This window comes from Nyctereutes procyonoides, unplaced genomic scaffold (assembly GCF_905146905.1).
Source record: "Nyctereutes procyonoides isolate TBG_1078 unplaced genomic scaffold, NYPRO_anot_genome, whole genome shotgun sequence".
Lineage (NCBI taxonomy): Eukaryota > Metazoa > Chordata > Mammalia > Carnivora > Canidae > Nyctereutes > Nyctereutes procyonoides.
In genome coordinates, this window is record NW_026575126.1 from 61,807,790 (window position 1) to 61,831,679 (window position 23,890).

At 61.8% G+C, this 23,890-nt stretch overlaps 1 protein-coding gene across 3 annotated transcripts; it reads right to left on the reverse strand.

The window, feature by feature from the left end:
- Nucleotides 1-243: 243 nt before the first annotated feature.
- PDGFA (platelet derived growth factor subunit A) lies at nt 244-21,567 on the reverse strand. 3 transcript variants are annotated; one of them, XM_055340745.1, is made up of 8 exons: nt 21,358-21,567; nt 19,800-19,929; nt 18,286-18,382; nt 13,693-13,797; nt 11,276-11,463; nt 4,120-4,246; nt 3,585-3,653; nt 244-1,891 (listed from the first exon to the last, which is right to left on the reverse strand). In XM_055340745.1, exons 2-7 carry the CDS (start codon nt 19,860-19,862, stop codon nt 3,598-3,600), a joined length of 636 nt encoding a protein of 211 aa, XP_055196720.1. In that variant the 5' UTR covers nt 19,863-19,929; nt 21,358-21,567; the 3' UTR covers nt 244-1,891; nt 3,585-3,597. The 3 variants fall into 3 exon arrangements, with proteins under 3 accessions (XP_055196720.1, XP_055196718.1, XP_055196719.1); XM_055340743.1 differs by lacking the exon at nt 21,358-21,567 and adding an exon at nt 21,050-21,188; XM_055340744.1 differs by lacking the exon at nt 21,358-21,567 and adding an exon at nt 20,328-20,499.
- Between the last annotated feature and the right edge of the window lie 2,323 nt (nt 21,568-23,890).

A 23,890-nucleotide genomic window follows, 5' to 3' on the forward strand; every position in this document is an offset into this window, starting at 1 on the left:
ACACGCTGTCCATCCACCACCAGACGTCTCCACGGCCCAGCGTTGTGAGCAGCGCGGCCGCGAGATGCCCAGATGGAGACGAGGACGGAGCCTCCACAGGCCCCTGCACACAGCTGGGCGCGAGGCAGGGGACGCGGCCACCGGCACCCACCTGCACACACCTTGCACCCATCCCCTGGAGCCCCTGCCCCCCGCCTCCCTTTGCGCGTCCCACGGACCAAAAACCACACCGTGAAGATGTGCTGCTGAAGGAATGCCTTTATAAAAACTCTCCCACGAACACGCGAACACCAGAGACCCCTGCCCTCGCTCCGGGGACCCCACAGGCAGCCAAAGGATCTTGACGGTCACATGGCCCCTCCATCTGGAGCAGGGAAGAGTGGGCGACGGGCGACAGAGCTGCCTGCCTTCACTGGCTCGGCCCCACAGACACTGAAGTCCACTCCCTTTGGGATGAAGGCCATCGTCTGCTTGGCTGCTCCGGATGGGCACGTGGCCTCGTCTCCAAGAGGCCAGACGCCCTGGCAGGAGGGCTTCGATGGCCCACTCCCTTCAGGTTCCAGGATCCCAAGGGCAGGCCTCGGCGCGCAGGCTCTCGTGGCAGGGTTGCAGCGGGCCACCTCCAAGCGACGGGCCCTGTGGCCGGACACAGGGTCTAGACTCGGTTACGCAACTAGAAAAATGTGACCACAAAGCACTTTTCACGTGTATGGGTTTTGTTTGGTGGGTTTTTCTTTTTCCTTTTGGTTCAAAGAAAAAAACATAGCAGGCTCTCAGGTATACAAAACTGGTAATATTAGATAAAAATACAAACTTCACCTTTACAAAACAAAAACAAAAACACAACACACACACACATTTCTGTTGAATACATGTAAAGCGTAACATCTTACCAAAAATAAAGAATTTAGATTCTGTCCAAACAGTGGCCCAGGGGCACCTCGCTGCGGCGAGGAGTGGGAGCGGCAGGCCCGGGACGGACTCGATTGGTTCACGCATAGTTCTCTCTCTCAAAATGGCTTAAATTAAAAAGTAAGACAAAATGGGGCAGGGGAGAAACACGTAAAGCCAGAAACATTTAGGAAGTGATGCATAGGTGGATATACCATGTTTATTTTAATACATCTCATTTGTTTGCATCCTGCGAGGGGAAATACGGTCCCACTGTCCTGACTTACAGCAGCCTGGTGTTATCGGTGTAAATGTCATCCAAGAGATAATTAAAAAAAAAAAAAAAAAAAAAGCTAGCCAAAGAGTAAAAAGGAAAGCTTAATAATCACTTTATGGTGTAAAAAAAAAAATTCCACTTAAGGCTCTCGGGAAGGTTTCTGTATAGACTCAAACACTACAGCAAGGAGATGTGTTTCTAAGTCCCGTGGCGGTTCTGAGACATCCCTGGCTCCCACGTGCCCCGCAGGGCCCTCGGCACCCGCCCGGAGTCCTCCAGAAAGCAGGTTCTGTGTCCCTGGCTGAAGCACCTGTGAACCTGGACAGAAATCCGGTCCGCCGAGGCACGTCGCTTCCATCCCACAGGGGTGTCCTCCATCCCGACAACTGTGTAGATATTTTTGTGAGTCAGTTTTGTTTGTCATGTTTTGTGGTTCTGTTTGCTCACGCTCTCTCGTTCTCTCGCTCTCTCTCTCTCTCCCTCTTTTTGACAAGGAAGCTTCTTATTGTTTCACCGAGTGCTACAATACTTGCTTTGATGTCACATTAAACAAATGTATACTGTCTCTTTGTTCTCCCGAGTGCGCATGGAGACAGTTTTTCACGGAGGAGAACAAAGATCGCACGCTGGCAATGAGCACCGTACGTAGTAGGTTCAGGAATGTAACACGCCATGTACATCCGTGTCCCGGAGAAGGGCTGCTGGCTTGTCCTCACCTCACATCTGCGGGGAGAGCGGAGAGACAGACACTGAGGCGGGCCGGCACACACGCTGCCACATGGACGGCAGCCACGATGACACGCTTCACCCCATCAGGGTACACACTCACACGCAGCGTGACACGTCTCAGATTTGTTGTAGCGTTTTTCAAATCAAATATGCCTCAGTACATCCTGAGCTTTCTGTAACAACCTGCGCAGAACGGAGACTAGGTTCTTAGAATCCCACAGAATGTTCCTTAGAGCAAGCCCCATTCTCCAGTTGTACAGATGAGGGAAACTGAGGCCCAGCATGGTTCTTTCTTTGCCCTTTTCCCCACATTCTTTTAACACCCCCGCCCCAGCAGAGGACTTGATGTAATTTCTGGAGCTCTGGCAACCATCCCTGGGCCATGGGACAACCTTGAGGGTCTTGGTAAGCAGGCAGATCTATCCTGAGCTCTGAGCTAAGAGCAGCTCTTCCCCATCCAGGTTACTGGGTCACTGCTTATCCCAGCACCTGTACCACCCACAAGCCAGCAGGGCCTGGGGTGGCAGGGACGCTGCTCAGTTCTCATTTGGGGTCTCTGTCATCGGCTGGCCTGTGGAGGCCAGAGCCCAATCATTGGTGGGCACAGTGGATGCACAAGATGACACAAAAACCACCCCCCAAGCTACACCCTGGGGGAAAACTACACCCTGGGCAAGAAGTCATTGTGGGGCTGCTTCAGGAGCCCACCCACGCAGACCCTCCTCCCCGGCTCCTGAACTGGGAGCTTCCTGCAGTCGCTCCACCGGCACCTGGGCTCTGAGACACCATCTCCAAGAACTTCTCCCACAACCACCTGTCTGGGACGCCATGGGCTCACACACAGCCAGAGGCAAGGACCAGGCTTTCCAGAGCAGACAGGACTGCTGAGGTTGAGGACTGAGGTTGCCCAAATCCCATTCCCTACAAGACTACACTGCCCAAGTCCTCTTGCCACCAAAGGATGGCCAGGGTATCAGAGAAGTCACCAGGTGGGACTTTTCTATTCTAAGAGGGTTCTTTTGGCCCTCTTCCAACCTAGAGTGTACACGTGATTTGTGGAGCTTCAGCAGCCACACTGTGCCATGAAGCAGATCTGCGGATAGATAGCACCAGTCCCTCACGTTGGAGAGGGTCCCTGATGATACCTGGAGGATGCCAAACCTGCTCCTGAACATCTATCTACCTCGCTTCAGCCCTCATTGATTCCGGTGTGTCACCAGCAACCAAACAGTTTCCAACACAGTAGCCAACAGCCCTGCATGTTCATAAAATGCTGTCAGACATGACCTGCTCGGTCTTCACATGCCATTACCCATCATCCCCGTGAGCCTCAGTCTTTCATCTGTCCAATGGGACAGGGAACCTGCCCAAGGTGATCCCAGGTAACGCACATCAGAGCTACCCCACTGCTGTTCAGGAAGCTGAATCACTGCACTCACGGGATACCAGGGCCTCCCCCATCGATGCAAGAGACCCAAGCCAGAGCGGGGACTCCGGAGCAGAAGGGGGAGCCGGGGACACGAGCGAGCAGACCCACAGCCCAGCCAGACACCGGAAGCTTGCAGGCCGATCAGGGCCGATGAATCAGGGCGCGAGCCGCGAGCCGGCCACGGGAGGGATTGGCCACGTGATCAGTCGGTGCACCTCCCACCCGCAGGACCGCGGCACGTTCGCAGTCAGCTCCTACCTGGTCGGCCGCGTTAGGTGGGTTTTAACCTTTTTCTTTTCCGTTTTTTACCTGACTCCCTACGCCTTCCTGTTAACAGAAGGGCAGGGAGGGTGAGCGGGCCTAAGGGTTAGGGCTGCGGACCTGAGGCAATAAATAGCTGAGGTGTTTGTCTTTCTGGAAGAAAACTCGATTAGCTTTGGCACAGAGACACTTCCTGGTGCCCTTGAGCCGGCCCGTTGCAGCGGGTCACAGCACCTCTACCACGCTGCCTCGGGGCAAAGTCTGCCTGGGACGGGGTCGGGCCTCCCTGGGCCATGGGCTCCTGGTCACTCCGACACCCCGACCAGGGTGGGCCCTCGGAGTGGCCACCCCTAGTCGCTCCAGCTGACACCTGCAGGTGCCTCGACCCGCACTAGCCCCCACCCCGGGGGCCCTGTGCCGGATTCGCAGCGGCACCAGACGCTCCTGCCCGCCGAGCCTCGCCTCTGCGTGGAGGGCAGGCTCTGAGAACCCCTTCCAATGACAAGAGGACGAGGTCCAGGGCCGCTCTTACCCGTCTCCTCCTCCCGGTGATCTGGGTTCAGGCCGCTGGTCGTGCATGTGCATTCCAGATGCTCCTCCAGCCGCACCTGCACTTCTTTTAACTTTGGCTTCTTCCTGATGTACTCCACCTTGGCCACCTGCCCGAGACAACAGGCCCTGCGGTGAACACCTCGGCCACACCTCGCACGAGTCACCAGGAGCGGGGTACGTGCTGGGGTGCTCGGCCCCACCCGAGCCAGGAGGGCGACGTGGGCAGGCTGACCTCTGACCTCCAACCTCTGACCTCCTCCCAGCGGAAAGGCAGAGGACTGCCAGGTGAAAAAGGCACCTTCGGGCATTTGTGGTTTGGTCTATTTTAATCAACACCCGAAGGCTCGCTCGTGCAGGCGGGAGGAGGTCTGCAGGACCCACCTTGAGCGAAGAGCTCTGAGCGGGCCGGGGAAGGAAGGAAGATGTCCGTGTCCAGGTCTCAGGGGACATCTGGGGCAACGGAAAACCTCCAAACGCATACTTGATTATTAAAGGGGGAAAATACCCACAGCGAGGGAAGGGGTGCTGAGCGTGGTTTGTGGGTCGTGGCCCTGGTGTACCCTCCCTCCTGCCTGCCCGCCCACCCACCCACCCACCCATCCTGTTGAGCACAGCCCCGAGAGCCCACAAGAAGGCTGTCTGGGTCAGAACATGGATCCTGGTCTGCTAGGAACTGCAGATGAGGACCCTATAGGCCTCACAGTCCGGTCCCAGGAGGCCAGGACTGGGGAGGGTCAGAACGGAACCAATGCCTCCTCCAGCTGGGCCCCCTCCATCCACTCTCACCCTTATCAGCCCAAATTATCTAGGTACACAACAGCAGTGTAGCAGCCCTGCCTCTGCTGGGGGCAAATGGCTGGGTCCAGCCTGTGGGGCACCAGCCCAGGCAGCCTAGAAATCAAGTCCCTACAGACCCCAAGGTCAAGCCTAGGGAAACTGGCTCAATCTGTCGTGGAAACACCACTCCACCCTCTCCACACATGCTCACATGCGCACACACATACAGATGCACACATGCCTGTCCTGGAAATGACACACACATGCACACACATACAGACACACACACACCCTATTCTGGAAACTATACACATGGATACACACCCTATCCTGGAAATGATAGACACACACACAGACGCACACACCCTGTCCTGGAAACGACATACACACACAAGCAGTGCATGCACATGCCCTATCATGGGAACACAGCACCACCCTCCACACATACACACATGTGCTGTCCCAAGCGTGCAGCTCCATGCACACCCACATTGTGACACAGCTGGTACCAGAGGACAGCCCACACACACAGTGAGCGTGGTCAAGGTGGCCTCACTTCATCCTAATTCATGAAGGAAACATGTAACATCAGAGGAGCAACCTCCCAGCCCGTCTCTGCAGCCCCAGTGGGCTCCCCTCCCAAGAGCTCAGTCCCTGGTGGGGACAGGTCCAGCATCTTCCCATGAGCCCTGGATCCCACAGACCCGGGCACATGGCAGATGCTCCACCTATACCAACACTGGGGCTGCAGTCCTAGGTCCTGGGAACGGCTGTCAGAGATATCCATACCCTGTTTACCTGGGGAGACTGAGTCAGAAGGGGAGCAGGGCCCACCTGGGTTACGCCCCAAGCATGTGGAGGCATCAGGCCATTGGCAGAGGTGAGGGGATCCCAGATGCAGAGCAAAAGCCCTCAGCCTGGGGACAGTAGGGAGAGGGGAAAGTTGGGCGGAGAGGTGCTCCTGTACAGAGGCCTGGAGTCCAGAGGCCAGAGGCCCCCGGGGCAAGAGGGATGGCCCACCCCACAGGTGAACTGGCCCTAAGGCTTGTCCAGACCTGTCAGTGGCCACTGGGTTGCATTAATGGTTAACCCGCAGTGCAAAGGGTGCCGGGTGCCCAGCGGCCGTGGGAAGAGGAATGCAGCCTCGGGTGTGAATGTGGACGGCCAGGTGTGAGCTCAGAGGTGGGGTGGGAGCCAGGCCAGGTTTAGGACCAGGTCTGGGGGGTTTCCTAAGTTAGAGAAGAGGCAGAGGAGGGAAGCTCAGGCATGAGTGCCCCAGCCGCAGAGCAGGGTCTGCTCCACAAGGCACCTGCCACTCTGGGAGGCTGGGACCACACAGGAATGAGAGAGAAACACACAGACAGACTCTTGGGATGTGGCAGACACAGGGGCAGAGAGCCTCCACTTTCCTATCTATAAAATAGGAACGAGAACCGTGGCCCCCAGGGCTTCACATGTATGGGAACAGCTGGGGCTTGCCACTGAGCCACGTTCCCAAGCAACCAAGCCCTGGTATCAGCACATTTTTGCCTTTGCAAAGCCAGCCCCCAGGCCCAGAGTGAACCTCCCCTTGAGGACACTGGGACGGATGCATCTCAGCACCTCAGTGGGCCTCCCAAGAGGGCAAAGGACCGGGGCCTGAGCCTGGCCACCATGCCAGCCCTCCGCGTGGGCCTCAGCCCCGTCCCTGAGCAGCCCTAGGGCCCATGCAGGTAGGTCAGAGGCAGCCCCATGCCTGCCACCCCAGCTCTGAGCACTACACACTCCCACCCTCATGCACAGCTGCCCTCCATCCCTGGACTCTGCTGGGGACATGGAAGGGGGGTTTCTGGGGGCGCAGACTCTGCTCAGCAAGTATTTCACCCACTTCCTCTAGGGGGGCAGGTACTAGGACCCAGGCTGGGCGCAGGGGGGCAGGCTGGTCTCCACCCTACCAGACTAGCCTCGATGGAGAAGGTAGACGCTCCAGAACCGCCTCCCCAAAACAGTCCCCTTGGCCAAGCACTCCCAACACCAGCCACTCCAGTCTGGGAACCCACTTTCTCCTCAGACGGGCCGTTTTTATCAAAGAAAAACAAACAGCGATTTATGATTGCACCTGCTTCGGGGTATGTGAGGATTCCAGGCCATTCCGCCACCTCTGGCCAGGAAATAGCTGCATTTTTTCCCCCAAGAACACACTGTGAATATTAACTTCTCAGAGCAGCCTCTGCTCTAGCCAAGTCCCCAGAACAAGATGTTTACGTCCTTTGGACCCTTCCCATGGCCACGGCCCCAAACGGGGTCCCCAGGCTCCTCCCTCCCCTCTCCCTTCGTGTCCCGTGTGTGGGAGCTGCACCTTGTAAAGAGGACCTTCCACTTCCCACCTCGAGTCTGCCTGGCAGGAACCACCCCACCTGCACGCTCCCAGGGCATGCAGTCCAGCAATGCCGTCACCCCTTCCATTCCAGGGACCCCAAGCAAAGAGGACCTGAGCTCCTGCTCCTCCCAGTGTCCTCCACGGGGCCACGGAGAGCGATGCCCTGCTGGGGGGCGCCACATCCCCAGGTCATGGCCTGACCACTCCAGAGTCAAGGGCAGAGCAGCATCTGTGATAAACACCTGCATTTACTGAACCCCAGGTGCTGGTCACTGCGACGCTCACAGCTACCCCGTGAGGGCACAATTATGGCCCGTTTTACAGACAGGAAAATGAGGCAGTTCAGACAGGGCTTCTTTTGCTGGAAGGAGCCGTGTGCTTGGAAACAGCAGAGGCTCAGAGTTCATGCCTTAACCGGGGGACTTCCTAAGTCCGGGAAATCTGTCCTGCTGGGCGTGAGGGCTCTGGTCCCTGCTGATCCAGCACGAAAATCCTGGAGTCCCTCCGAGTCCACTAGATCCACTCGGAACTGAAGCGGAGCCCCAGAGTCACAGCACCAGACCTCCACACGGCTCGACAGGCGGCTGCGTGGGGAACCCTTCTCTCTGGTCCAGTTAGATAATCACCAGCACAGTACCAGACGGGCAGTGAGTGCCCCAGGGGCCACATCCAGGGCATCTCCACCCACTGTGGGGAGGGGCTCAGAGCCATTTCACATGAGGCCCCCACCGCCAGGCCACAGATTTCTCCCCAAGCCTCCTGGACTAGATCTCACACTTACATCGGAGTGCAAACACACCCAGACCCACCTTCTAGAAGCCATAGCCGGCCACTCTGGTCATGGCCGTGGAGCTGGGTCGCAGCTTCTGGAGACCTGGGGGCCAGGCCAAGATAATTGGCTACCCCATCAGCTGTGAACCCACGTGATGCCCTCAAGAAAACGGGAGCCCCCAACTTTCAGCGCCATGCAGTAAGGCTGAGGTTTACCCCACAGCGACCCCATCCAGCGCGACACAACCAGTTGTGGGCCCCGCAGCCTATACCACTCGTTCTCCTAGCCCTCGAGCCTTGGGTCTAGGAGACAGGGTCAGCCCTTACCAGGGTAAGGCTCATTCGTCCAGGACACCAGTCAGCGAGCACACTTGGACCCCTAAAAGCAGACCGCAAATGCTGAGCATGGCAAGCTGATACGGAGCCGTTGCCCCAGCCCGGACCACAGGTCCACGTGCCCCGAGGTCTGATGGCAGCCATGCCCTGGCAACCCCAGAGGGACCACCAGGGGTATAGGAGCCCCAGCCAGCCAGCAGGCAGGTCCCACAAGACAAATGAGGGCCCAACCTCCAAGAGTGAAGGCCCCACACTGAGACCATCATAGAGCTGGGGGCACAAGAAGCTTTGGCGCCCCCTCCCTAGTGGGCACTGTGGGAAGCCAGCCATCAATCCCAGCAAGTCCTGACACTTGGGGCCCAGGAGCTACTGGGCAGCCTTCAGCTGAGCACACTGGACAATTCACCATCTGGGCCTCAGTGGGGTGGCCACTCCTAGCCTTACCTCAACTTCTCTGTGACCAAAGGGCCATAAACCACAACACTGGGCAGGTGTCCACCCTGGGCGAGACCGCGCACCTGCCCAGCCACAGGGCCGCCAGCACCCCTCAGACACCCAGCCCAGGACTCCGCAAGGCCCATCACCCTACTCAGCCTCAGCCCCAGTGGAGCAGGGACAGCTTCCTGGGCAGGCGTGGGGGCCAGGCTGGCCTCCACAATGGACCTCCTGTTCCCACTGACCTTTTGTCCCTTCTCGGCCAAAACCCCCAGTGTCTGGGGCCGGATGTTTTCCTGCCAACCCTCTGATGGGTGGGCAGGGAAAAGGAGGAAGGGTCTGAGAAGAGCAGGGCGCCGGACATGGAAGCAGGCCACTGGGTTCCAGCTGCAGGACTAAAGCCCCTCTGTCCCCTGGGGTGGACCATGACCCCGTCTGAGCAGACGAAGGCCTGTGGGGGGAGCCCTGGCCTCATGCCACCATCTGCTGAGCCCTTTGGGCCTGTGCCCAAGACAGACATGGGCCCCTCCTAGGACAGGGCCTGGTCCCAACCCCACCGCCTGTGCTGGAGCCCCGCTCACCCACTCAGGGTGGGCCAGGAAGAGAGGATCGTGGGCAACCCCAGGACCGGACACTCCCCAGTCCTTCCCCATGGGAGGCAGAGGCCCACTTCATTCCGGCACCACTGTATCTCCAACTGGACACTCCCGGGACAGCCCTATGTGCAGCGCCCAAGTGTGGGACTGTCACCCAGAGCGTCACCACCCCCACGCCCAAGAAGGAAAGATCTCAGGGGTCTGGATTCTTGGGGTTCTCGAGACCCCCTCACAACATACCGTAAGCGAGGACATGGAGACCCAAGGGAAGCAGAGCCGGCCAGGGTCCCGCAGCAGGCAGCAGAGAAGTCTTGGCACGGAAGGCACAGCCCTGTCCCCTTGGGTCTCCATGTCCCTCTTTAACAAAGCGTGCGGAGCTGGAACCAGCGCGAGGTGAGGGACCCCAGCAGCATGAAGTCAGGAGGCCCGCGCCTGCCAAGGCAAGAGCCAGCGCCCCGGGCAAGTGCAGCAGAGCACTGGGATCCTTGGCGTCAGGGCAGTGTCCACCGTGGAGATCACAGGGCAGCAAGCCGTGGAATCTGCTTACTCAATGCCCCAAGTGCTCGAGGACCAAGTCCCCAGAGGTCAGGTGGAGCCGGGTTACGGGTCTAACATGACTTCTCACGTGACCGACTGTGTCCCAGCCAGCTACACGGTCCTTAACTAGGATAACCTCCCCTGCACTTCACTCCAGGGCCAGGAGCCTGGACAGCAGAAGGCACTCGGGATCTGAAATAATCTCCAGTCGAGGAAGGGCTTCTGGTGCACCCCCAGAACCTTCCTTCTGGGAAGAATGGACACACCTGCCAGTGGAATCTCAGCTGAGTAGGCAGGCCATGGCCATCTCCACGAGATCAGTGCCCTGCTGTCTAAATCCACGGCCCAGGGATATGTAGGACTGTAAGCTGCCCAGAGCCAGCTTCCAGGGAGGGCAGCCCCAGGACGCTCCTGCCCAACCACATGTCAGAGAAGCCAAGATGCTCTGGACATCTCCCTCCTGCCCTATCCTTTTGGAAACAGGAAGAGTTCCCCTTCAAACAGGGGTCAGCTTGGGACCAGCACAGGCCTAGACATCCATTTCACAGATGGGCCAAGTGAGGCCAGAGGGGAGCAGACCCATACCCTAGGAACTCCTCCAGCCACTGAGACAAAAACCCAGACCCCAATGTGGCAGCCCAGAGTGACCCAGAGGCAGATTGCCCCCCAGGACTAAGGTGGGGAGAACAAGGAGTCCCCAAACATGTCATCTGAACCTTACCTTCCTATACCCCTACCTCGGCCAACACCCTGCCCCAGGAGTGCTTTGGGGCAAGTGCCCAGCCATGTGCTGGCTCCCAGGGACTACAGCCAACCCAGCACTAATCCCAAGGGTCTCCAAGTGGAGCCCAGCTTCCCAGAATGAGGGGAGGGGCTGGCTTTGCAGCCCCAGCCCCAGGGACCGAGGAACCCCCAGGAAGACCGTGCTGGAGGACTTCAAGGACACACACACCCTAGCAGAGTGAAGGGCCCTCCCTGACTTGCAGACAAAGGGCAGAGGCCCCTGAGCAGGCCCTGCACCCATGCCGGCTCCCCTTTCCTGTTTCCCATGTGCTTCCAGGGAGAGGCTCTGAGGGGTCCCCCTGCAGCACACACACAGCCCGTGTTCTGAAGACCTCCCATGTTGTTGCATCACGGGGCAGGCTGTGTGCAGTGGAGCGGGGAAGGGACTTCGACGTGCACCCCCAGCAGCTGGCCCCACATCCCAGGTCTAACACCACCCTGCTCTGTACCCAGGGCCCGGGTATGTGTCTGCCAGGGAATAGGAGCAACAGGCTGTCACTACATTGGCTGCAGGATGCCCCTGGGCAAGGCCGTGGGCTCACCTTGACGCTGCGGTGATGGATGCGGGAAGGCTGGCACTTGACGCTGCTGGTGTTACAGCAGCCTGCACAGCGCTTCACCTCCACGCACGGGGGCCAGATCAGGAAGTTGGCAGACGTAGGGTCAACCTGGCTCCGAGGTATCTCATAAATGACCGTCCTGGTCTTGCAGACTGCGGGGATGGCCTCCTCTGCAGAACAAGAGCCACGGTGAATGCAGAGGCCATGCCCCATGTCCCGCCAGCACCCAGGCCCACCCTGTGACCCAAAGCCCTGAAGGGCCCCCACGTGGCTGCTGCTTCCTCTGCATGCAGAGACACCCCAACCCCAACAGGGCTGTATGTGGGCTGGCCAGGATGAGCAGCAGTGAGGGCCGGGCAGGGAGGCCCTAGGGACAAGCACTGTGACAGGACCATGTGACACAGGGAAGCCTAACATGACCTGCAGGTGGAGGGGAGGGATGGTAACCAAGGCAGACATGTGGTGGAGTGGAGGGGTCCCTCCACTGATGGTTAGGGAGCTCCCAGAGCTGGTGAAGAATGGGTAGAAACAGGGAAACAGAGCCTGGGACCTCAAAGGCAAGCGGGCAACAGGCATCACAGCTCCAAGGCCAGGCTCAGGAAGGAGGGGGATCGTGAGATGGACAGGGGACCAGGGAACGCAGGACACAGCCCACCAGCTGCAAACCTGCTAAAGGTCATTCAGAGGGGACCCCGGCAGCCAGGAGGCCACCCTCCCAGGAGGAGCTGCCTCTACCTTCATCTGTGCTCCTCAGCATAGGCCAATCTGTCCAACCCAAAGCCCCAAAACTCAGTGGATGCCAGAGGCACGACTGCCCAATGAGAACTGCACCTGGGGACCCTGGCAGGCACACTGTGCTCCCCACATGCCTCCTTACTAACCACACTGCCCTCCAGGCCCAGCTAGACATGTGTCACTGAGGGCTGACCAACACTAGGCCCTCCACCCAGACATGTGCTCAGGTAGCCCGGGCAGGCTCTGGGGATACCCACAGAAGCCAATGCCTCCAGCGGCAAGGTGGGACCCCAAAGCCCAGAACTGGAGGGAGCCGCTCCTGGCCACAAAGGGCTGGGCATGACCCCCGGGGCCAGCATGAGGCAGGGCCCTGGCCCCTGCAGACAAACAGAAAAGCCTGAAATGTCATCAAAGGATAACGGGGCCCAGCCTTTGCCCCAGTGCCAGGGAGGGTGCCAGCCTCTCTCCTGCCTGTCCCGTCACAGGGCCCAGGAGACCTCCCGAGAGCCCTAGGAGACTCGAGGTACTGGTACCCCCCCCCCCAGTGGCCTGGGAGCACCTGGAAAGGGGGACCCTGTAAGGAAGGCTGGGTGCTTGAGGTCTGGCCACCACAGGGCAGGAGAGGGCTGTGTTCACGGCTCCCAGCCCAGCGCCCACTGGCTGGGAGGGGCCTGGGGAGCCTAGCCAGGTGGGACGGAGTATGGAGCCAGGGAGATAGTCCAGGGCTCCCCATGTGGAACAGGACAGGCCTACTGTGGTGCCCTCACTTGACACTGGTCTGGAGAACAGGAAACCTACAGCCCTACAATCAACATCCTCTGGGTGGGCCCCTGGCCTTCATGCACTGCACTCGACTGAAGCAGCATCAGAATCTACCTTCTGGGAGGAAGATAAGCTCAGAGGGGGCAGTCACTGCCCACGGTCACACAGCACAGAAAAGCAGTGTGTGTTTGGGGGTCACACCCAGGTAGTTAGGAAAAGCAGGAGGACTTTCCCGGTTGGCATGGGACTCGGTGGATCACACGCCCTAACCCTGCTTCTAGGGCAACAAAGTGCAGGCCAAGATGGGTCTCAGAGCAGAGCCAGAGTCCAGGAGACCCCTAGCAGCCTCCAGGAGCTAGACAGACATGAGGATAGTCTGCTGGAGGGCAGGATGAAAACAACCCCCAAACACATGCCCAGCAGAACCTAGGAGGCAAGCCTGACTACAGTGGGGGCCGTGGGCAGGGGTATCTGCGGGGGGGCCGTGCATGCAGCAGGCTGACCCCCACACTCTGCAGCTGCTGGCCAGCACGCCCGTGCACCACATTACAAACTGGAAACGAAACACGACCACGTTTTCCAGCGAGGCCTCCTCCAGAACAGGCCCCGACAAGACCGGGCACTTAAGGAATTTATGATGGCTCTCCTCTCCTGGAATCTCTTGGCCCAGGCCAGGCTCAGCAAGCAGCAGACGGGCCGGGGCAGGGAGACGCCCCCGGCAGAGGAGGGAGGCCTCCGGAGAGAAGGCGGGCGGCCAGGGCTGAAGTCGCTGGGCCCCTACACACGTTGTGTCTTTGTTTTATGGAGTAGCGAAGGGGTGAGGCACAGTGGATGAGAGTCCCTCAGCCCTCCAGAGGGCCTAGCCCCCGTCCCCTTCCCCACCCTGCAGGCCCAGAGCTCACCAATGCTTCTTTTCCTCCGAATGGGCACAGGCCGCTTCTCAGGTGCATGCTTGGTGGCATGGCCCCCGTGGGCTCTCAGACTTGCTTCCAAAGCATCCTCGGCCCCTATAGAAAGAAGAAATAGTGACCGGCTGGCTCCCATCCGTGTGATGCCCGGGGGCCTGTCCAGCAGTGCTCCCACCTGCCTCCCAGAGACAGGCGAGTCCCCTGGGAGACCCTCCACTCCCATGTATCCAGAGGATGAAAGACTCCCAACTGCTGAAAACCTCTGTGAAGCCTACACGGAGGTCCCCCAAATGTGTCCCCCCACCCCATTGCACTTTGCAGCAAAGCTACAGACCTGTGGGGAAGGGGCAGGGGATCTTCCCAGGTGACGGCTAGAGGAGGTAAGTAAGACCCAAAACTACCCAGGGACAGGGCCCCTCCGACAGCACCAAAGGACCAGCAGAGGCTGCTGCTGTGACTTTTCTGGTGTCTGCATGTGGCTCTCTCCATCTTTTTGGAGCACCCTGACCTTTGAGGGGCATGGGGAATAGGCCGGACTAGGCCAACAACTGGACCCCACTTGTTCTTGAAGTTAATCCATACCCAGGCCACAAGTGCAAGTGGGGAAAGTAAAGGGACAGAAATCCCAGTGCCTGGCAGAGGGGCCAACTGGCAGGAAGGCGAGTGTGCTGCCCATCAGCCGCACACCAACAGTCCCAGTGCTAACATCAAAGCTGTACCCTAGTCTTCCAGGCCTACAACAGCCCCTGGCACACATAGGAGCAGCCTCACCCGCCCTGGTGCCCCCGGGCAGCTTAGGGGAGTCCCAGGTCCCTCAGATTCCTAGAAGGGAGAGGTGGGGTGGGAGGGACACACTCAGTCCTGCCACCTGCCACTGGGACCGACCCGCCCCAATGACACTGCCTGCCCCTGGATAAAAGGGGTCACCCTTGGTTCTCCCCGCCTCGGCCCCCAGACCCAGCTGGGGGGTCTCCTTCTGCTCCCCACGAGATGAGCAGGGTCCTGAGAAGCGCACCCCAACGGCCGGGGACTCCAGCAGCTGCACAGACCACCCCCCCACCATGTCCTGCTGTCCCGTCCCTAAGAAGCTCAAGTGGTGTCCTGGCCACCAGTCCTGACCAGACGCCCCCTCCTGGGTGCCCAACCCACCGGGGCCTCAGCGACTATCCACAAACCTCCACTCGTTTAAAATGAAAACCGAAAACCAGGCAAAAGATACAAATGGCAAAAGATGTGTTCTTTCAGAAAACTAAAGTCTGGGAAGAACCCAACTTCTCACTTAAAATGACTCAATGTTCCACTGCCACTAATTTTTTTGAGACCCAAAATAAGATCAGAACACAACTATTCATGCAATAAGAATTTCCCATCAACCAACTGTTACAAGAAGCATTTTTTCACGAAAAAGTGACATTTATGAGTCACGTCCCGGTGGTAGCCATCTTGCCACCCTCAAACCCAAGAGCAGCTGGTCCCCCCGGCGTCCAGGGAGAACTCCCCACCGGCCACCATCTTCCACGCCTTGCTAAAGTCACGCGGCTCGCTTCACCACCGGCTCGGTCCTTACGCGTCCGTGGGAGCTGCCACCACCGTACCGACATCAGGAACTAGGCCCAGGAGGCGGAGGATGAGCGGGGACACCAGCCCTCGCCTCCCCAGCAGGCCGCAGAGAAGACCACAGGCCCCGGCGGGTGGACAGCGCTGAAATCCGACCCGGCAGACGGCTTTCTCGAGGAGGAGAAAGAGCTCCTAGGCAAACAAGCCCTCTTCTGCCCCCGATCAAGATGGGTGGTCGCCGTCCACGCCGTGGGCAAGTGGCCTCTGACAGATACGGTTTGAGAAATGATCCAGCAGTGACTGAGGCAGACCCCGCCACTCGAGATCCTAGAACTACCCTCAGGACACTTAATCGAGGGGGTGCCCCTTTTGTTCAAGTGACAGCTCAGGATGGGGACAGGTCCTCCGGCTCCCGGTCCTGCTGGAGCATGAATGGTCCAAGACAGGGACATATGTGTATCAGGTGCTCAGTGACCCCACTGCACAGTCGCCAGGCTGCTAGGACAACAAAGCTCCCCTGCCTCCTTGCCACCGAATGGCCAGCTTCTAATCACACTGGATGCACAAGTCCCAAAAATTCAAAGACCACACGCTGGTCCCTCCACCCCAAAGCCCCACATGGAAAGTCAGCAACCCCAGGCTCCGTGCTGAGAATCCTCAGGCTCAGTGCAGCTCTCACTGCCGCTGGTGGAGGAACCCTACTGCCTCCAGGTGTCATCTGGGAAATGGGGATGCAGCTGCACTGGGAGGCCTCCAGGGTCCTATCACAAGGCCCCATGGGGGAGGAGGAGAGGGCCTGTAAGAAAAAGATCTCTTTGGCTTCCTGGGCCTGATTAGCTCTCCAACCAAAAGACCAAACTGAAGGGACTGGTTCACCCTTGGAGTGGCCCACAGAGGGATTTAGGACGACATCCCAGCTCCCTCCTCACAGATCCCAGACAGGCCTCCAACAGGAGCTCACGGGGGTTCAGGGCCCGGAGAGCAGCTTAGTCCTCAGATAACTGACCCCTCAGCTGTTTACAACCTTCCACGGTGTCAAGATCTGTTTCAACTCTTTGCTTTGGGTGAGAACAGGTGTTGGGGGAAAGACCGCAGTACAAGTTCTAGAAGCATCTGTGGCAACTCTGGTGCTCAGGCCAGAGACCATGCACTGCCCTGGGTCACTGCCCTGGCTTCCACGGCTGTGAGAGGGGGCCAGACCAGGATGGAGACCCACTTTAAGATGTGTGTCACAAGGGGCATCCTAACAAAAAAGACCCTAGAAGCCCCGCTCGGTTCTCACCCAGATTCACAGGCATGAGGAGTCCTGCCCCAGACCCCAAACCATGTGACAGAAGGTGCAGGGTGAGGGGCAGGATGAGTCTAAGCACCCAGGACTTTTTATAAGGGGGCAATTTGAAACCAGCCAGGGAACTAGCTGCAGCATCCTGCTTCTTCGGACCGCCCCAAGAGGCTCTAGGCCCAAAAGCCCCCAGGTCAGGAATGCCATCAGCATAACCCACCAAGCTGCAATGCACAAAGTGTTAATGGGTGGGGGGTAGGGGGTAGGGGGGGCGGGGCTGCAGAGACCAGAATAAGAATGGTCCCAACAGAAAGTGAATGGCCCATTTCCCGGTGGCTTCCCAAAGCCATCCCACAGGGAGGCCCAGCCGAGCACCGGCCAGGCTCCTGCAAGCCACTAAATAAATATAAATAATAAATAAATAAATAAATAAATAAATAAATAAATAAATAGCTCTGAATCTTCTCAGGGAGGCGGCCTCCCCACTTTTACAGATCCTCCAGGGCCCAGCGGAACGTAGGCGAGTGTTTTCCTCAGCTAACCAAAGCCAAATCCTTCTCCCCAGGGTTACACATCAAGGAACCAGACCAAAATCCCCCCTGGCCCAACTCTGATCTCCTAGTGAAACTCTACCCCCTTCCTGATAAGGATCAGCCAAAGGATTTCCTGGGTCACGAAACTACAGAAACCATCGGCCTTGCTAGCAAATGGTCTTGGCATGAAATGAAAATAGTTCAGGCCTCTCCACCACCGTAATTAGGTACAAATTTCCAAATGACTAGACCATGTGATTTTACTTAATTCCCCCCCCCCCCCCCCCGCTTTGAGGGTAGCCTGCAAGGAGAGCGAAATCTTTACTGTAAAAAGTTCCAACTGACCTCTACCACCGTGGACCTCCCTCTGACAAGCCCACTTAGGGCCCGGTCCTAACCAGACGCTGATACCATGTATTTCTCTAGCTACCCCTCCCACGGGTGTTCCCACACCAAATACTACTCCGGAGCAGGAGGCCACAAAGCTGTGGGCCAGAAATCTCTGCCCTCTAGGAAAAGGCTTCCTTCGGGCCACACCGCAGTAGGCGCTGCCACCAGCCTGGGTCCCCGGCCACCTCTGCGCACCAGTCCCCTCCAACTGTGCAACCGACACCAAGGGGCTTGCAAACTCCAACTCTTACAAATAAACTCTAAAGTGGCTAGACTCCAAGGGCCTGAGGGTGAGCCCCAAAATAATCCCCAGACACCAGATGTGTGGAAGACGCGCCTTTTATTGGCCTGTGAAGGCCCGGGCTCCTGCAACCACAAGGGCCCTGCGGCCGCAGGCACAGGACAGCCGTGCGCCGCAATGACAAAGCGCCCCAGCCCCGGGGGCGGCTCCTCCCGTGCGCCTGCCCGCGGGGCGCAAGGCCAGGGCTCCTCCCGCCCCGCAGGGCAGGCCCCGGGCCCGCACACCTGGCCCAGGCGCCGGCGCCCTCAGCGCCGCTGAACTTTCCGTGACTCGCGCAGCATTTTCCTTAAATGCAAAAACAATCCCCCAGCGAGCGAGCAGCTCGCGGCCGCCACCGGGAGAGAAAGTGGGCACTAGAAGAGAAACTCCTGACTCATCCGCCTGGGCTTTTATGGCCCGGGATTGGATTCTGACCTTTCGGTGCGCTCCTGCGCGGCGCCTGGCCCGGCCCGAGCGCGGGAGGCGGCCCGGGGCGCACCCCCCGCACCCCCGCCCCGCGCGCCGAGGGAAGGGGCGCGATTTACCTACGGAGTCTATCTCCAGGAGTCGCTGGAGGTCCCGGATGCTGTGGATCTGACTGTGTGCCAGCCTCTCAATCACCTCGCGGGGGATCTCGGCTTCCTGCAAGCAGAGCCACAGGGTCAGCGTCCGCGCCGGCCGGCCCCCCCGCGCCCTGTGCCCCCGACAGCGCCCCCGACAGCGCCGGCGCCCCCAGCCCGCGCCCTCCGAGCTCTCAGGGCGCCCGACCCCTGCCGGGGGCCCTGGAGTCAGACGCCGGGGGAGGGCAGGGTGCGGACCGGGTGCGACCCCCCAACTCTCGGCCCGCATCCAGGGCCGCCTTTTCAGAAAGCAAGCCCTCCTCCCACCTTTACATTTCCACACAAAAGCCCGGCCGGCGGCCCCTCCGCCCGGGGTGTCAGTCACAGGAGGTCTAGGGGCCCCGAGGGTCCCGAGGAGTTTCTGATTTAATAGTGAAATCGACATCCAGAGAGATCAAGTTGAAATGCGTCACGGATCGGCGCCCCAAGCCACGGCAGCCTTCACACTCTCATGTGGCCGGGGGCTTGCATTTTCACACCCCGGAACCCCGGGCCGAACCTGCCGGGTCGGGGGTCTCGGGCGCAAAAACACGCGCGCGCGCACTCATCCGTTCACACGCGCGCCCCACCCGGCCCGGCCGCGGCCCTAGCGCCGCCCAGGACGCCCCACATCCAGCCGGCGGCGGGAGGGTTAAATCTCCACCTCCCGCAGCTCCCAGTCCCTGCCCAGACCACCCCCACTCCCTCCAGACTGTGCCCGGGAGTCGGGGGTCGCCGTGGGGGTGTGCGGGGGAGGGGTCTCCACCAAGTTCCCACGGCGGGGGCTGCAGAAAGTCATTCATCACGGCCGGGCTCCTGGGGGTTCGGGATCCTACCCTGGGGGGAGGGGGGCCCCGGCGGTGGGAGGACGCGCGCGCCCGGCCCGGCCCGGCCCCGGCTCGCCTAGCTCAGCCACCTGTAAGCAGGCCCGGGGCGGGCGGGACTGCGGGGCCCAGCGGCCCGGCCAGGCTCAGGGGCCGCGACCCGGGCGAGGGGGCTGCGGCCCCGCGCCGCCCACCCTGCCTCCCCGCCCGCCGGGGGGCTTCCGCCGCGGCCGCCCCTGTGGACCCGCCGCTCGCCCGTCCCCTCCCGGGCTCCGCCAGGTCACACACACCCCCTTCCGCGCTCCCCGCACCCCGACACTGCATTGTCCGCCGCGTCCGGGGCGCCCCTCCCCGGGGAGAGCCCGCGCCCCCCGAACTTTCTCCCCACTCGTCCACCCCGCGCCACTCCGTGCCTCCGCGGCACAGCGACGCAACACGCTGGAAACTCACCAGACACACTTCGGCATGGCAGGAAAGAACAGCCAGTGGGGAAAAGCAAGAACCCGACCGCCCCGGCAGAAACCAAAATGCGCTCTGCAGAGCCCCGGAGCCCGAGGGGCCCCGGCCCGCCGGCGGCCGCAGGGGGCGTGCGCCGGGGGAGTCGGAGAGGGGACGGGGCGCGGGGGTGGCACCCACCTCGGCCAGGGCATGGGCGAGGTATCCGCAGCCGAGGAGTAGCAGGCAAGCCCAGGTCCTCATCGCGTCCCGAGGCGCTGGCGGCTCGGCGGGGAGGCGAGGCCGCGGGGCGGGCGCTCCAGCCGGGCTCCTGTGGCGGCGAGATTCAGTACCATCCCTCAGGGAGCGCGGCCCGGAGGAGGGTGGCGCGGAGAGCAGGGAGCCGGCGGAGCGCGCCCGGCGCGAGCAGCGAGTGCGGAGAGGCAGGCAGCGCCAGCGAGGAGGAGGAGCAGGGAGTGCGCGCTCGCCGCGCCCGCCGCGCCGGGAGCCTCCTGGGCCGCCGGGTAGGGGGTGGGGACGGAAGGGGCGGAGGGCGGGGGCTGGGCCTCTTCCTTGGTGCGTTCTCGGTGCTGGCCGCCGCCGCGCTCGCTCCCCGGCGCTGGCTTTAGGAGCGACCCGGCCGGTAATTCTGCATATTTGCGGGCATCAGCCCCGAGAGGGACCCCGGAGCGAGGCTGCAGCCGCCGCCGCCGCCGCACCACCCATCACCTGTCTGGATGCCCGGCCGGGCCCCGGCCGCGGGCTCGCGCTCTCCCCGCGGGGCTGCGGACGGCCCTGCGCGCCCACCGCCGGCCCCGCGCTCGCCTTCGGCCTCCTCTCGCAGCCGCCGCCCGGCCGGGTACGGCGCGGCCCAGCACGGCGCGGCCCGGCGGCCTGCGTGCGCCCCTCCGCGGCGTGCCCTCGGCTCTGGCGCCGCGCTCCGCCCTCCGCCGGCCCGAGCCGGGCAGCGCCCGCGGCCGCGCCGCCTGGCAGCCGCCGCCCGCCCGGGGCCTCGCCGCGCCGGCCGGAGCGTGGGGCCGAAGGGAGCCGCCGCCGCCGCCGAGTGGCGGAGGAGGAGGAGGAGGAGGAGGAGGAGGAGGAGGGGGAGGAGGAGGCACGGGCAGGCCCGGCTCGCCGGAGTTGTGCGGGCTCCGCAGGGCGCGCGTGTGGAGCCGGCCGGCGGCGGGGAGGGGGTTATAGCGCCGCCGCCGCCGCGCCCCTCCCCCGCCCCCTCCCCCTCGCCTCCCCCGGATTCCGGGCCCCGGACCCGCACCTCGGAAGCGCGCGGGGGCCGCACGGGCCGGGCAGGGCCCGGGCGCCGCCGCCGCCGCCGCAGAAAGCACCGAGCGGCGCTCACGCAGCCAGTAAAACCCTTCAAAGCCCCGCGCCCGGCTCCGAGCTCCGCGCGCCCGGCGGGGCTCCCCGCGCGCCCCTCCCTCGAGCTTGCCCACCCTCCAGTGCCAGCTGCAATCCTGCGGCATCGGACGGGGAGGGGAGGAGGCCGCCGCAGAAGCGCTGCCGTCGCCGGCTCGCCTCCCTCGGGCCCCAGCGGCGGCCGCGGGCAGCGCCCAGAGCTCCTGCGCCAAAAAGGGCAAACGCGAACCGGCCCCCGCCTCCGGCCCCCCGCCCCGGCGCGGCGCTCGGGCCTCTTCCCACCGTGAGGATCCAGGGCCCCTGCCTCCCCGTCTCCATAAAAGGAGGGGGAGTGAGTGTCTGGTGAGAGGTGGGGCGGCTGCAGGGGCGCGTCCGGGGCACTCACCTGGCGGCGGCCACGCGCCCCCGCCCAGAATCCGATGCCTGGGGCGTCTGAATGAGGCACTTCCACCAGCATCCCGAGATGGGAGAGCGCCCAGGTCGGAGGAGGGGGCTGCGGCGTATCTGATCCCCACTCCCTCGTGGAAGGCTGGGCTGCGGCCTGAGCCAGGAACTCGAGGGGGCGGAAGGGAAAGGAGAGCTAGGCGCGGCTGGCGAGAAACCCCCGGAGCCGGAGCCTCCCACGCCGGGATCCGCCGGGCGCACAGAGCGCCACCTCCGGCCGAGGCGCGGCACGGAGCGCGATGCGGGGGAGCAGCGCGCTGGAGGCCGCGGCCTGAGCCGGCCGGACCGCTCCCGGCCGCCGGAGCGCAGGTGCGCCCACCCACAGCAGGTGGGATCGGACCCCCGCGGGCCCCTCAGGGGCACCCGAGCCTGGAACGGGGCTGGGAGGGGACACGGGCCCCGCGACCCCAAAGCTAGACGGCGAGGCCCCCGAAGGCTGGAAGACTCCCGGGTCGGTGGGAGGGTGGGCGGCCGCCGGGGAATGCCTCCCGCCCGACGCCCGCCCGACGCCCCCCCTCCCGCCCCCGAGGCCCCATCCTGGGGATTAGGCCCGCGCCCCGCGGCGGCCGCCCTCCCGCCAGACAAAGGCAGTAAAGGCGTAGCCCCGCGGGCGGTCTTTCATCCCGGCTCCGCCGGCTCCTGCATTTCAAAGGCCGAGTGGGGAGGGCGCTTCGGGGGGCGCTCCCCTTCCCCCTAATACCTGGGGAGGGGGAGGGGGGACCTCAAGCTGTTCCCAGGGGGGGGTCCATTAGCACCCTTCCACCTGCTTTCACACACCTGCAGCCTCCCAGTGCCCTGGCCTTGCCCAGGCTGCAGCCCCACACAACCACCGTCACCAAGTCACCTCTCCGGCTGTTCAGGGTGATGAGGGTGAAGCAGGGAAAACTTGGGGACGTTTAGAAGCATGTGAGGGCCTGTCCTTGTCCATCCATATGGAACCTTCAGTGGCTCCAGAGAGAAACACCGCTGGCAGGTTTGGGGAAGGCAGCTAAACATGCACCACCAAGACCCAGGCTGGACGATGCGGTCTGAGCCACCGTCTCCCCAGTGGACTGCATCACGGCAGGTGGATCCAGCCTCTGTGTCCTCTCGGGCAGGAGGGACCTGAGGACACTCCTTTGGGGATAAAGGATAGGTTTGGTCGTGGGTACAAGAATGAAGGAGGAAAGTTTGCCTTGTATTTCGGCCTGGGGTTCTTACAGCTGCAATCCCTCCACATCTGAGCAGGCCTAGGTGGGTGGCTTCCCTCTGGGGCACTTCAGGGATGCCCAGCTGGAGTTTGCGGCCAGCAGGGGAGTTAAGGGGGCGCCTTTGCCGGGAGTCTCAGGCCAGCTGGAGGGTGGAAAGCAAAGGCGAGGCCTGGGTGCATCCCGCCCCCGGACTGGAGAGCTGCGGGGGGAGCGGCGCCGGTGTCCCTCTAATCGCTGGCGGCTATTAAAAATAAAACCTTGGTGAGTCGTCATAGCGACCAGACAACAGCGGCGGCGGGAGGGTGGCAAAAACCGCACCACGGGCGCCTCTGGGGGGGACTTGGGACAAAGTGCAGGCTTTGGCTGCAGTGGGGCAAGGACCCCCAGCCCCACATGCCCCACCCTTCCCTGACCCCCCCCCCAAAAGAAACTGGCAGAAATAGGCTCAGGAGCCCAGTTTCCGAGAATTGGACACGAAGACAGAAGTGACTTGACCAAGAGGTCATCAACTTGGAAGAGAACCCACGCGTCTCGGCTCCCTCCCCCAGCCCTGGTTCCTCTTGACACCCTGCCCAGCCCGTTCAGGTTCCAAGCAGCCTCCTTTTAGTCCCTGGAAAGGGGAGGCTGGGTGAGGAGGTGGGCTTGGGATGCTCACCCCGGAGAGGAGACCGTAAGTCCAGAGGCCAGGCGCGTGAGGGCTACTGCACCTGCCCAGCCCACCGGTTGGCGATCCTTGCTGATCCAGCGTGGTCACGTGCTTCTTTCTAGCCAGGATTGAGTTTCACTTCCAGCCGCTATTAGGCGGTTCACACGGTTCATTGCAAATATTTGATAATGAGGCTAAATATACATTGGAATCGGTCGCGTGGGCGCGGTGTTCCCGGCTCTGCGGGCATCCCCGCCCAGGCCCCAGTCAGGCACGGACCCCCAGGCCGGCGCCCAGCTTTGTGCGGGAGGGAGGCCCGCCCCGCATGCTGCCCCTGGGCCATTCCGACCCAAGGCCCCAGCACTATCCACGGAGGCCGGCCAGAGGGCCCCTGGCGGAAGGAGGGGGCGGCGGGGGGATATCCAGGGTGGGGAGGTGCTGGCAGGAGGTGAAGGTGCACCTGGCAGCCGGGATGTCCGGTCGCCCCCCAGAGCTGGTGCTTCCAGGCTATCTCGGTCGTCTCTGGCGCGCCCCGACGTGTCTGCAGGCCCATAATTAAAGTGAGTCAGGTGCTCCGAATAGGCGGAGAGAGGGGCTGCCATGCAGCTGAGGTGACTGGCTGGGCATCTGCCCCTCCA

What these genes read in the sequence shown, in the direction of transcription:
- PDGFA (XM_055340745.1), bottom strand. Translation starts at nt 19,862, where the DNA reads ATGAGGACCTGGGCTTGCCTGCTACTCCTCGGCTGCGGATACCTCGCC. An exon ending in CCTGGAGATAGACTCCGTAG is followed by an intron (nt 13,798 to 18,285) that starts GTAAATCGCGCC and finishes TTCTTTCTATAG; the next exon opens with GGGCCGAGGATGCTTTGGAA. An exon ending in TCCATCACCGCAGCGTCAAG is followed by an intron (nt 4,247 to 11,275) that starts GTGAGCCCACGG and finishes TGTCTCGGGCAG; the next exon opens with GTGGCCAAGGTGGAGTACAT.